This window comes from Fusarium falciforme, chromosome 12 (assembly GCF_026873545.1).
Source record: "Fusarium falciforme chromosome 12, complete sequence".
NCBI classification, from domain to species: Eukaryota; Fungi; Ascomycota; class Sordariomycetes; order Hypocreales; family Nectriaceae; genus Fusarium; species Fusarium falciforme.
Window position 1 is genome coordinate 2,360,150 of NC_070555.1, and position 12,128 is coordinate 2,372,277.

General features: G+C 50.9%; 4 protein-coding genes across 4 annotated transcripts; 2 read left to right on the forward strand and 2 right to left on the reverse strand.

Moving 5' to 3' along the window:
• Nucleotides 1–149: 149 nt before the first annotated feature.
• Nucleotides 150–2,029, forward strand: NCS54_01452400 (Hypothetical protein; the record flags this gene model as incomplete). Its single annotated transcript, XM_053159671.1, has 7 exons — nucleotides 150–461; nucleotides 509–759; nucleotides 808–1,199; nucleotides 1,251–1,320; nucleotides 1,366–1,637; nucleotides 1,690–1,862; nucleotides 1,913–2,029. 7 exons carry the CDS (start codon nucleotides 150–152, stop codon nucleotides 2,027–2,029), a joined length of 1,587 nt encoding a protein of 528 aa, XP_053015646.1.
• A 378-nt stretch (nucleotides 2,030–2,407) lies between these two features.
• On the reverse strand, nucleotides 2,408–3,226 carry NCS54_01452500 (Hypothetical protein; the record flags this gene model as incomplete). The annotated part of the gene is made up of 2 exons (XM_053159672.1): nucleotides 2,408–2,780; nucleotides 2,838–3,226. 2 exons carry the CDS (start codon nucleotides 3,224–3,226, stop codon nucleotides 2,408–2,410), a joined length of 762 nt encoding a protein of 253 aa, XP_053015647.1.
• Nucleotides 3,227–5,543: 2,317 nt separating this feature from the next.
• NCS54_01452600 (Fe2OG dioxygenase domain-containing protein) lies at nucleotides 5,544–8,364 on the forward strand (the record flags this gene model as incomplete). Its single annotated transcript, XM_053159673.1, has 3 exons — nucleotides 5,544–6,197; nucleotides 7,161–7,746; nucleotides 7,946–8,364. 3 exons carry the CDS (start codon nucleotides 5,544–5,546, stop codon nucleotides 8,362–8,364), a joined length of 1,659 nt encoding a protein of 552 aa, XP_053015648.1.
• Nucleotides 8,365–9,679: 1,315 nt separating this feature from the next.
• Nucleotides 9,680–11,533, reverse strand: NCS54_01452700 (Hypothetical protein; the record flags this gene model as incomplete). Its single annotated transcript, XM_053159674.1, has 1 exon — nucleotides 9,680–11,533. The coding sequence occupies one exon, from the start codon at nucleotides 11,531–11,533 to the stop codon at nucleotides 9,680–9,682; it is 1,854 nt and encodes a 617-aa protein (XP_053015649.1).
• Nucleotides 11,534–12,128: the final 595 nt, after the last annotated feature.

Genomic DNA, 12,128 nt, shown 5'->3' on the forward strand with positions numbered 1-12,128 from the left:
AGCTAATAATCTTGGTTCCAGGAACACGTTGCCAAGCGGAAAGGAGTCACCAGCGCAGCAAGCGCCTATATAAGTCATCCATACACTTTCATCCTTTCTGATGCCTCAAGGCGGTTCCCTCAATTACACCAAATCTCCCCCACCTCGTCATGATCTATTCAACGAGCCGTCTCCTAGCTTTGGCATGTGCCGCCACGGCGTCCTTGTCCTTAGTCGAGGCTCGACCAGGTTACAAGCGCAACGACAAACCATCCTGTCGGTTTGGCCTCGAGTGGTCGCAGCAAGATGTTCTTGACCATACAGACGATTTCATCTGGGATCTTCTGTACTGGGAAGGCAAATTCCATCAAAACGACGTGGCCTACAACACAGCCAATGGCATGTCTTATGATGGCACCCAGCTTGACTGGAAGTCTGGGAAGCGCACTAAGAAGCACACTTTTAGTGCTGCAAGCAAAGAGGTAAGCTCAGGCTACTCTTTCTGATATCATCGCTAACTGTACATTAGGCGCTTCAAATCATGCTCTACGCTCAAGCCATTTCTGGCTCTAAGGAAGCTGCTCGCTTTCTGACACCACAAAATCTTGGTGCAGCGCCAGGGCTCGCGGCTTCCATCATGGAGACCAAGTTGAAGACTTACCTTCAGTTCAATGAAAGCTATCCGGGCTTTGGTGGTTATCTGCCTTGGATTAAGACCGATATCCAAGACATCAAGCCCCAAGATGGGTGGGATAACCGAGTCCCTGGTCTCGATAATGGGTGAGTGGATATGTCCAAGATTATGAGCTGCGTTAATGTGGTGCTTAGAGAACTCATTTGGGCCGTCTACGCCTGTATCGAAGCCTTGCAGAAGCAGCCAAATGCTAAGTTCCACAAGATCGCAGACGGCTGGCAAGACTGGCTCGATTATGTTGCCTCAACCGCTGCCGAGATATTCTATATCGGTAAAGGTCGAGTCTGCGCCGTGACTGAAATCACCGATCAGACTTTGCCAGTCGATCACCCTAAGCAGTCTTACAAGTGCGAGACTGAGACGTACCTCGACGACCCATACGAGGGCGAGCTCTTCACCTACTTTCTGCAATTCTTCAGCAAGTTGTCAAAGGCTGATAAGAAGAAGCTGTGGGAGTACAAGAGGCCCAAGTTGGAGAAGACTGAGTACTCCCAGGGCGGCGTTGGCCCAATCACCGTGCGAAAGGGTTTGTTGATCCAACGTTGATATTCAGTCATGCCCAGGCTAACAACTCCAGGCTTTTGGTTCTCGAGCCATGAGATCTGGAATCAGCTTGAGCTTCCGTACTATGACGTTGACATTGTCCGGTGAGTACCCCAGGAAAGAAACAAGAAGCCAAGCTAATGATCTAGTCGCCTCTTCTTGAACGGAGAACGAGCCCGCACATGCAACTCTGTGGTCACCAAGTCTCCCGGCCTATATGCCTCCGTCAACAACTCGACCGACCCAGAAACTGATACCATTATCGGTTACATCTCTCCCGCTGGAATTCCGTCAATTGCAAGCCAGAAGGACCAGTATCATGATGTCATCACTCCGTATGGCGCGTTCCCAGTCGTTTTGTTTGACAAGGCCGTGGGGTTGGCGTGGTGGAGAAACATGATTGTCGGCAAGAAAATGCAGAGTAAGTCCAATCTGCATATTCATAAGCGGCATGTGACTCACACATTTTATAGACCCCTACGGAAGCACAGAGTCAACTCGCGTCGACGGTGAGCTAGTCTCGGCTCTTGTGACATGGGACAGCAAGGTTACTACCGTTGTTGCCCTGTTGGGGGGCGTAGTAGACCTCGTCCGTGATCGAATGCAATCTGACGGCATCTACGATGAGTTTTTGAAGATCACCGAGGTACGTGTGTGATTTACCGTGTGGTAAATGGTGAAACTGACAAGATGTAGCGAGAGCATGTTCGTGTTTTCGGTCAACACCTGAAGGGTGAGGATATCGACCTGTGTCTTCCAAAGGAGAAAGTTCCGGATGCTGGATTGAAGGACTTCACAGCGTGCCAGGCGTAGGTTAGCCTCTTCAGAAGGACGTGATAGGAAGTTTCACATTGGATATTCGTACATAGGATGCGAATCAAGTTGAATATAGCGCTTCATATGGTCTTGGGCGTAATTTGGTTATCAGGGAGCTATCCAACAGGACTTGTCTTGACAAGAACGTAAATAGCATCGGACTTCCCAGGACCCATAGCGTATGAATAGGGAAAAGAGGTATGGTTGGAGGCGGATTACAAGTTATATTTGCGAAAGGGCTGGGGTCTGTACATAACCCACACAATGAAGGGAATATATACTGCTCCAATATGTAACCAAACCTTCCTCTTCCAACCCGTATCTCATTGTCCAAGTCTCGGTCAGCAGCATCTCGGCGTCAAAAGATCCGCCTGTTTAGGTTGAGATGGGTTCGCACTTGATCTCTGTAAAGGTTACATCGTCGATTGCGAGGACCATCTGGTTAAAATCGCCATTACAGTTGACCTTGAAAGACACCGTAGCCTGGTCCACATGTCCTGAGGGGCTCGACGGAGTCCAGATCTCGGTGGCCTCAGTCCAAGAGTTCGCGCCGTTCCAGGGGCTCACCCCGTTGAATCGACGGGTTCCAACGGTGGGCACAATGTTGCAGCTAAAGCCGGGGTCTGGCATCCACGAGGAAATGCCGGCAACGCGCCAGTAGTAGGACAGTCGGTAGGGGCCGTTGAGGTTGGTCAGGGTCTGGGAAAATGTGTAGGTCTCAACACCGCCACCGTTGAATACGGCGCGCCTAATGTCAGAAGGTTAGTGGATAGGCCTCTACAGAAAGGTGAAGGATGGAACTTGCAGGTTGTGGCTACCCGTGCGAGGTTCAGAGGTGCTTCTGAGGTTGCCAATGCCAGTCCAGGGAGCGCCGTCATCGTCGTCGAAACTCGGGTTGACGAGCACCTGGGTTGTGTCGCAGTCTGGCGCTTCAGAAGTCGTCGAGGTCTCGGCGATTGTAGTAGATGAGGACTCGGCCAGAGAAGTAGAAGTCTCGAATAGGGTGGTAGAAGAGCTCTCTACCACGGTAGTGGACGAAGCCTCTACCAGAGTAGTCGACGATGTCTCAGCCACGGCAGTCGAAGAAGTCTCGACGACGCTCGTCACGGTCGTGGCAGGTCGGCAAGGACCGGCATTAGCACCAAGAATGCCAAAGGCGAGCGTCGCGACAGCGAAAAGAGATCGTCGAGCCATTTCGAACAGACAAAAAGGTCAATATTCACAAACAATTGAAACGAGCGTAAGGGCCAGAGACAGCCAAAAGAGCGACAATGACAGAGTGTGCAGCTGCAAAAATCTCCTCTCGACGCGAGTCCCTATTTATTCATGGTCCATCCCCTGCTGTCAAACTCTCAGGTGGCGCTGTGGCCATGCCTAGATTCGCTAGTGTGGGCCAAACTATTGATGACTGACGCAGGCTAATCTCAATAGTTTGCTGGGTTGATCCGTATTTGGTCCCTCTAGCTGAAATTAATTATCGCGCCACAGCGGGAGGCCGCGTGGCGTGACAAGTTAAAAACGCCCATCTGTGTGGCGTCGTGAAACGGCTGTTAAAGCGGCCGCCACAGGAAATAGAGGCATAGGTATCCGCATGTATTAGTCTGTTTCTCTACGTTTTAGCTCCTCTAACTCCTTAAGCTTAATTACGAGCCAAGATGGCTCCAGTTGACATAATTCTAACGTCGTTTCTTAAGGGTGTGACTCGTCTCTGCTCGGGAGACTTGATGCATACGTAGAGCCAAGAGAACAAGTTTTGCATCACGAACTAGTCCTACAGGCAGTCAGCGGTGAGCTGGTCTGGTCAGCGGAGGGCAGGACGCACAATGGTGATGCCCTGACGGGTCTCTTCTGGCTCGGTACACATGATGCAGAGTCGGGATCGAACCATGAGGCCGACTCAACCTTCATCTCTTACTGCAAACCGGCAGTTCAAGATATTTAAAGGGCCACTAGGACCGATCAGAACTAACTTAAGGAAATTTTTAACCTTTCTATTTCTCTTGTATGATACGCCCTGTCTTTTGGAAGTCCGTCGAATCCTTTGATCTGTCCACGGATATAAAGAAGAAGCGGGGCAACAAACCATTACTTCCTCTCCCGCTTCCACCGCCTCTCATTGATGATTTGAAAGCGGAGGAAGCTGCTATTCAACCCACTGTTTATCCAGACCCCCCTGTCACGTCTCACAATGGCACCTCAACCGGTCGAGACATTTCTCTCCTTGCTGAAAGAGTATGGCAGGCCGTCTGAGTAGAAGTTGTGCCCTCTTACACTTTTCTCAGCTACTACAACACTGATACTGCCTCTGATGCTGTTGTTGTATGTGATGGCCAAGAGTTCCAGGTCCACGACGTGATCTTGTCAGCTCACTCGAAATACTTCGCGAAAGAACTCACGATGCCGTCACCTATCTCAACGCTCTACGGCAATCCATCGCTGGCCTTGCCGCGTACCCGACCGGTAACAGCATTTCCAACCTGAAACTCCGTATTCCCGTTGGGGGAGTTCTCCACGACCACTTGGACACGACTAATGGCATGACCGCTTACGAAGGCTTCATCAGCAGCTTGGACGGAGTTAATGATTAAGATGTTGAGCAAGCAAGAGAGAGGCAGAAGCATCGGCATGATAACCTCGACCACGAAGGCATTCGTTCTACTGTCACCTCTATCGGGGAGATGGTGGATTTCCCGAAGCAGCCACAGTCACTGCGCGACAAAACTTGGAAATACTGGCATACAGCTGTCTCGTTAGCTAAGAGGCTCTCTCGCGCACGCTTCCGCGTCACAAGGCGAAAATATACCGGGCTCGCGCTTCAAGACACCTCCATTGGCCAGGAGATCGTCGTCGTGCATGGCTTGTTAGTACCCTTCGTTATCAGCTCTAATGGTGATGGGTTAGAAGGTGAGTGTTATATAGAAGGTATTGTGTACGGTGCTGGTCTCTCGTTTGAGGGGACTAGGGAGAGGTATATTATGTCAGCTTAAGATCTAGGAGTTATGAAGAGTTCCCACCGTCGTCAATGCTTCCCTCCAACCCCTCATCTTGTGTTCGGGGAGCCGGGCACGCCAAGGAGAGACAAACCAGGGCCATGCAGGGCCGCCTTCACATGGAGCCTTTATTTAAGTAGAAGAAATGGCAAACGGAGAGATTTTAGCCCGAGATTACGCACTTGGCAGCCCTCTCACCGCGGGCTAAGCCTCCACAACTGTTCACCAAGCATTGGCATGGTTGCAATAGGCAGAAAGCAACAACTCGGATTGGACATTTATTGCCTCAAGTCCAGTTATCTCTTGGCTATTGACTTGGCCCTGCGCCCTGTTATAGTATATTCCTGCCCGACAGGGAATGAACAATTTCTTCTCCACGTCTTGGCGACTAGGTGTCCAATGCCCATAAAGAGGGCGAACAGTCGTTGTCAGACGTGCATGTTCTAACAGCCAGCCACTCGTTCCACACAGCTGACAAGAGCTGTTGAAATTTGTCAACTATATATACTGCTCAACGGAAAATGCATACGTTTAAGCTTCTCCTCGTCGCAAGCGCCGCCCTGCAGGCCGCCGCTCAGACTCGAATCCCAACCGAGACCGGCGTCATCTCGGAACCGCCGTTGGAGAGCCTCGGCATCGGCACAGCATGCGCGACCGTTATATCGTCGTTCGCCGCCGACGCGACCGACGCCCCCGTCCCCGACAGGTCCATCTCCAACATTGCTATGGCCTTTGCACTGGGTCGCATGTATAACACCGAAGACCCTTGTAAGCTCCCAACCATCACGGAGCGCGACTCGGCCAGCGCTTTTACGGCATGGGCATCTAGCTACACCGAGTGGCAGAGTGACCAGATCCCCGATTACCGGCAGGTGTGGACAGCATGCAGTGATGAGCCGCTGGTTTCAGAGATTATTCCTATTGGATCGAGTGTGTGTAGTAATCTCGCTGCTGAGATTACAGGGGGCTCTGGGTCGAACAACGATGGGGACAACGATGACGATGACGACAGTGAGGATAGCGGCAGTGACGGGGATAGACGCAACTCCGATGACGACAACGATGATTCGAACAGCAATGATAATGATCAGGGAAGTGATAATGATGATGGGAACACTGGCCTTCAGCAGGCCGTACCTGTCTTGTCGGCTGCTGTGGTGGCTGGCCTAATCATTGTTGGCCTGTATTAAAAACCAGTCTTATAAGGGACTCTGGGCTGAGCAACCTGTCCTTTGTGTCTGGGCAATAGCAGGCTGGGAAGTATCAAAACCAGGTCGTTTAAAAATTTGGAGCATAGCGGGCACCGTGCTATTGCTTGTTATCAATACTGTTAAACCTCCTTATTGCCCTAATATCTGCATTCAACTTTGGTCGAGGAACCTCTATCGCTTGTCACTGGCGTACATTTAGGACTTCATAGGGGGCGTATTAGCTGTAAAATCTGATTTATATATGGTTATAATATTTCCAGTCGCAAGCATGCAGCAAGTGCTTACCGTTAGATCTAGTCATGTCTTTTTGTTGGTTACCCCACGACAACGTCTTCTGGCGGCCTGTGAGTGGACCAATCAATGCCTGACCCCAACAACGGACCTGGTCTTGAGCTGCAGGAGGCCCACCGTTTCTGCGGGAAGCCGACTGGTCGTCATACATATCAACTTAGCAAAGGGTTATGAATTGAGCCGATTCTAACTCCAACAGGCAAGGGTTACAGCGCAAATGAAATGTGAAACGGCAACGATTATTGGTCGTAAAGCCGCTGACAAGCGAAAGCTAATCATGAGAATACTTTCATGAAGTAATGGACAAACAGGGGTGGTCGGCATCCCGCAGCTCAAGAAGTAAAATCAACGTAAGATAAGACATGCTGTTGTCCATTTCATGCTGAAGGGGTAATTAAAGCAGGGAACGAGAAGTTTTTGACGTCATGATGAGCTGCAGGTTGACTGCCGGAGGCCGGCCATCTGCGGAGTCAAGATCAGGTCAATATCTAAAGTCGGGGATACGTAGGGATTCTTCCATCCTCATTAGTATATTAAACCATGCACGTTAGGGTCTAGCCTAAAGAGTCGATTACTCTGGCATACGCCCTTCTCGCACCTAAACACACCACCATGACTGACGTGTAGCTTTGTCAGAACCAAACCTCCGGGGAGATACTACTCACCCAGCTCCAAGATGCAATCACGCAGTACGATATTACTGCCAAATTCTCCTGCAGCGGATCCCTTGACATTAGCTACACCAAGCCTAATAGGTTTGACAAGGCAGAAAAGCCAACATGCCCCGAGCCTGCCATATTCTGGCATCAGGACAAAGTAGGCAAGCGCCTTACTCTCGCCGGCTGCTACACCAATCCAAAGCCTTGGGAAAATAGTCTGGATGAGTTGGTGGAAGATTGCCGACCCGCCACTTTCGGACGCGACGGCAAAGATGTGTTGGATGAAAAGATCCGCAAGGCCGGGGCGATGGAAGCCAGCTGCTTTGCAACCAATTTTAACCCTTACGACTGTGGCATTTTGGACGCCATTGGCCGTGAACTCCTGCCCAACATCGTCAGAGCAGGAAAGCAACAAGCCGTGGATCGGTGGGGTGTTCTGGCCAAGCTCTATAAGCTGAACGTGTATTCCGCCCCATCAGGCATGTTCAAACCGCACGTCGATACTCCCTGTGGGCACACTCACTTTGGTTCGCTCGTGGTAGCACTGCCAACGACGTATGAAGGTAAGTAGCATCCATTCCAGATGGCGCCAATATGTTTCAAGGCCCGCTGATGTCATGTCGCAATTAGGCGGCCAATTGCGCGTTGTCTCGAAGGGAAGGGAGACTGTAGGCCTCGAGCAACCTAAATGAGGCTATCCTCCAAGTATTCGATGGGATGCTTTCTACAGCGATTGCGAGCATGAGGTTCTGCCAGTTACAGCCGGACATCGCGTCACGCTCACTTACGAACTCTGGGTTGTCGACTACCTTGGCGGCCTTACCCAACCTCAAGCCAAAACACCAGGTTCAGCACTCTACGCTATCTATGAAAGGACCAAAGCCATGCTCTCATGCCCACATCTACTCAGGCACGGCGGGGTTATCGGGTACTGGTGCGCGTACCAGTACCCTGAGAGATTTGTTGGTACAGAGTACTACGAGCGCTATCTGCACACCCTTAAAGGCGTCGATGCCGCCACTTTTGTGGTCTTTAGATCTCTCGGGCTCACTGTGCACATCAAGCCCTTTGACGCTGGACAAACCATCGGTACCGTCGATCAACGAACACGATTTGGCTGTCTTCTTTCCACAGAACGAAATCTTGAAGAAGCAGAGATCAAGGTAGGCACAGGTTTCTAGCCAAGCCCTCAGAACAGAAGCTGATTCAATGGCGGATCCAGTCTTTTCAGAGAGGCAGGTACGTTGGGGACGAGATCTTTCGCCAAGCGAAATGGTTCAATGAACGGCCAGATATGAACCCGGCAGGTGCAGGACATCTGGCTGACCGTAAGCCAACGGCGTGGATTGGAAATGAGTTTGATGTTGATTGGGACTATTCTCTCCGTGTGTTGTTAGTAGTGGTGCCTCCCTTTCTTTCCAGGCCGGTAATTGCCTAACTCGGCTCTTCACCGCGGCGACGTTGCCAAGTTATTTTCTCTTCAGATATTGCACTGTGCTTGTTGGTGTAGGGTAGTATGTTTATCAGGCCAGGACACATGTATATAGAGACTTGCAACCATTGACTGATCGCTGCAAGGCACAATATCTTCTTCCATTTCCCCCCTCCCTTATGTAACATCGAGATACTCACCGCCATCAACAGACCACCGAGAGTAGCTTCACGCTGCCAGGAGAGATGTCCAATAGCTGAGTTGCATCCGTTGGTGACTGATATATGTCTCAATTCGAGCGGCTTCACCGGTTTCAGGCGCTTGGTCCCAACAGTTCCATCGCCGTATGTAAAGGCTGACCTTGGCAATTGGATGTTCTCATGGATGTGGCGGGACAATATGTCTTGCATGAGAGTATTCTCGGTAATTCCAAGGTTGACAAAGCCCGTGGGGTTGGTGATGGGATCCCACAGGTCACGCACGACCTTCGAAAGGGTGAGAGTGTCACTCAGGGCGGCGGCCTCTTGGCAACGTGTGGAGAGACTCATTGTTCTGTTTCACAGGGAATGGAAAGTAGGTGAATGAACGGAGCAGACTACCGAAGCCTCGTGCTAGAAGGGACTAGTAGGTTCGTGCTCGTTATTAATGGAACCGCGGACTTGTATCGGCGGCGTCGAGGAGGCCCTTTCGGTGTTGCACGCCTGCCGTTCTATTATCCTACCGCCTTGGTCTCAAGCCGGACCCATACACAACTGTATAGTTGCTAGCTTCTTAATAGGATTCTACGGTCTAATATTGAGGCACAGGGTGCTTATTTGCGCCCTCTTCTTTGTTCTTGGGCAAAAGCTAATGGCTCTTAAGCCTACCTAGGGTAGGACTAGCTGCCTTCATAGTGGAAGCCTTAGTACAGTCACTGTCTTTTCAATCGCGCCGTTCTCACTTTGAACTATCTCACAGGAACATATGTGAACTATTATCAGCGACTAATATGTTGCTAGGCTCTGACTTTAAAAGGGCACAGCATGAGCATCAACTAACTCCTGAGTATGCTCACATCCGAACACTCAAGGCAACTCGCCCTTGACCTTCCAATACACGTTGTAGTTGAACCCCTGAGCATCGTAAAACGGGCTCAAGCTAACAGTTTCTCCATCTGCAGTGGCTTCAAACTTCAACCCCTCCTTGCCCTGTCGCTTCACAGTTCCCAGATCAATCTCCGGGACTGCGTCAAGCTTTGAGTCACCATAATTTGCCGATAGAATAACAGGTCCGAAGGCAATTGCTGCTGTGGTCGCATCGTCATTGGCAGCGATTGTACGCAGGCTCATCGGGAGTGTCACAGTGACAGCATCACTTGAAGACCACTTCCGCTTGATGATGGCATACTTGCCGGACTCGATGTCAATGCCTTCAACTGCTTTGCCGTTTATCTTGATTGAAGCCTTGGAGGTCCACGAAGGAATTCGGATTGCCATGGTCCACTCATTGTTCTGACCCTGGCTACCAACCTTCAACGTGGTGGTATCTCTCTCAGGGAAATCCGTGCTCTGGGTGATAGAAATCTTTCTATCAGACCAGTCAAGTTGCGAAGGAGTAAACAAGTTGATATAAAGTGTTTCGTCATCATGGAAATAGATCGAGTCCATCAACTTGGTGTTGGTCTCGATGCCAGATCCTTGACAACACCAGAAGGAGTCGTAGTCGGTGCTCCATGTGCCACCACCCCAGGCAGGACCAACGCCTCGGCGGCCACCAGGGTTGAGAGGAGTAAAGTACGTGACGTGCCCATGATGATCCTCGGGATTCTGCTGTCCCAAAAGATGGTTCATCAGAGCATTCTCGTAAAAGTCAAAGAACGAGGCGTCACTAGGATCCATGACCCAAAGCTCCCGTGTCAACTTGAGCATGTTGTAAGTGTTGCATGCCTCACACGTGTCATTGTCAAGATACTCGGCGATGGCATCAGGCGCTCGGAAGTGTTCGGCCTGACTGTTGCCACCAATAGCATAGGTGTGCTTGTGGACAGTCAAGTCCCAGGCATTACGGCCGATGTCGAGGTATTTCTGAAGACCAGAAACCTTATACTCTCGGATGGCACCAATCCACTTGGGCACTTGGGTGTTGGCGTGCAGACCTGCCAGCTTGTCTTGGCCCTTCTCCAGAGGGTCGAAAATGGTAGCGTGGTCGAAGCGCTGAGCGACCTCGAGCCACTTCTTGTCTCCAGTATAGTAGGCAATGTCTGCCAGGACTTCGTTCATGCCACCAAACTCGGTCTGCATCATGGCTTGCATTTGATCGTAGGTCAACTTCTTGGTGCGTGTGTCGACCCAGCCAGCCAGAGCGAGCATGACATCCTTGGCATCTTCATCGCCAACAAGACGATGCACATCGAGGAGTCCAGCAAGGGTCTTGTGGATGGCGTAGTAAGGGACATTGCCATTGTTCAGGGTTCTCTTCTCGACGGCAGTGATCTCAGACTCTGGGAAGCCAGAGAGATATCCCTCGGTGAAGCCGGCCTTTTCGTTGTTTGCTTGGCATTTGCCAAGTTCTTTAGCAAAGTAGGCAGCTCTAGAGCCGCACTCCTCATTACGGAGAGTGGCGTAGCATTGCGACCAGGCCGTGAGAAAATGTCCTTGGATGTGACTGCGGAAAGGAAAGTCTGGTGCATCCCAGCCTCCGTTCTTCTGAGCGCCTTTGGTGTCTAGGCCATGGTTGGCGCGGAACACATAGAGTAGACGATCGGGATCAATGGAAAGAAGGTAGGTCAAGGTTCGGTTCTGGTTGTCCATCCAACGACTATCAGTGAGAGTCACCTCACTCAGATCGAAGGCTTTGGCAGACGCATCGACTGCTGCATGGACGAAGGGAAGAATGGAAGCTACGCCCGCATAAAGGGCAGCAGGTTTGATCAAGACCATGGTAGGGTGAATAGATTGATAGATGCCCATGAACCAGATAGATTAGATTAATCGCAGACCAGCAGAGATGGGACTTTAATAACTCTCCGTATCCATCTGATTAGTCTTCCTCAGAGTCGTATTATGCGGAGATGCCTGCTACCCGCCGATGATCACGAGAGGTCGTATTGCCGGCCCACTCAGAAACGTTAAAGACAGGAGAGCCATTGGGGCGGCAATCATCTATGTTGCATTTGCAGATCTGGGGACTATGGAGGCATATAGTTGAAGCCTTGACCAAGTCGACCTAGCCAGGGACACGAGAGCTTCCACGAATCAGAGGACATCATGTCGCCCGACTGGGAGTGCAATAGAGATGCGCACCAATACACGCGTTACTTGCTAAACCTTGCTAAGGAAATACTTTTTGTGACAGCGTGGGGATGTCACTCTACTGAGGGGGGTTACATCATCAGAGGGTGAGGGGTTCGGGCCTTTAGAGGCCGAAGACAGATTCCCGTTAACGGTGATTAAACTGGTTAGTTGGTCGGAAATGGACGCCGGATATGCCAAGACGGAGCATTTTCCTGTCCTATCATCGGAGCCTGCTTTTCCT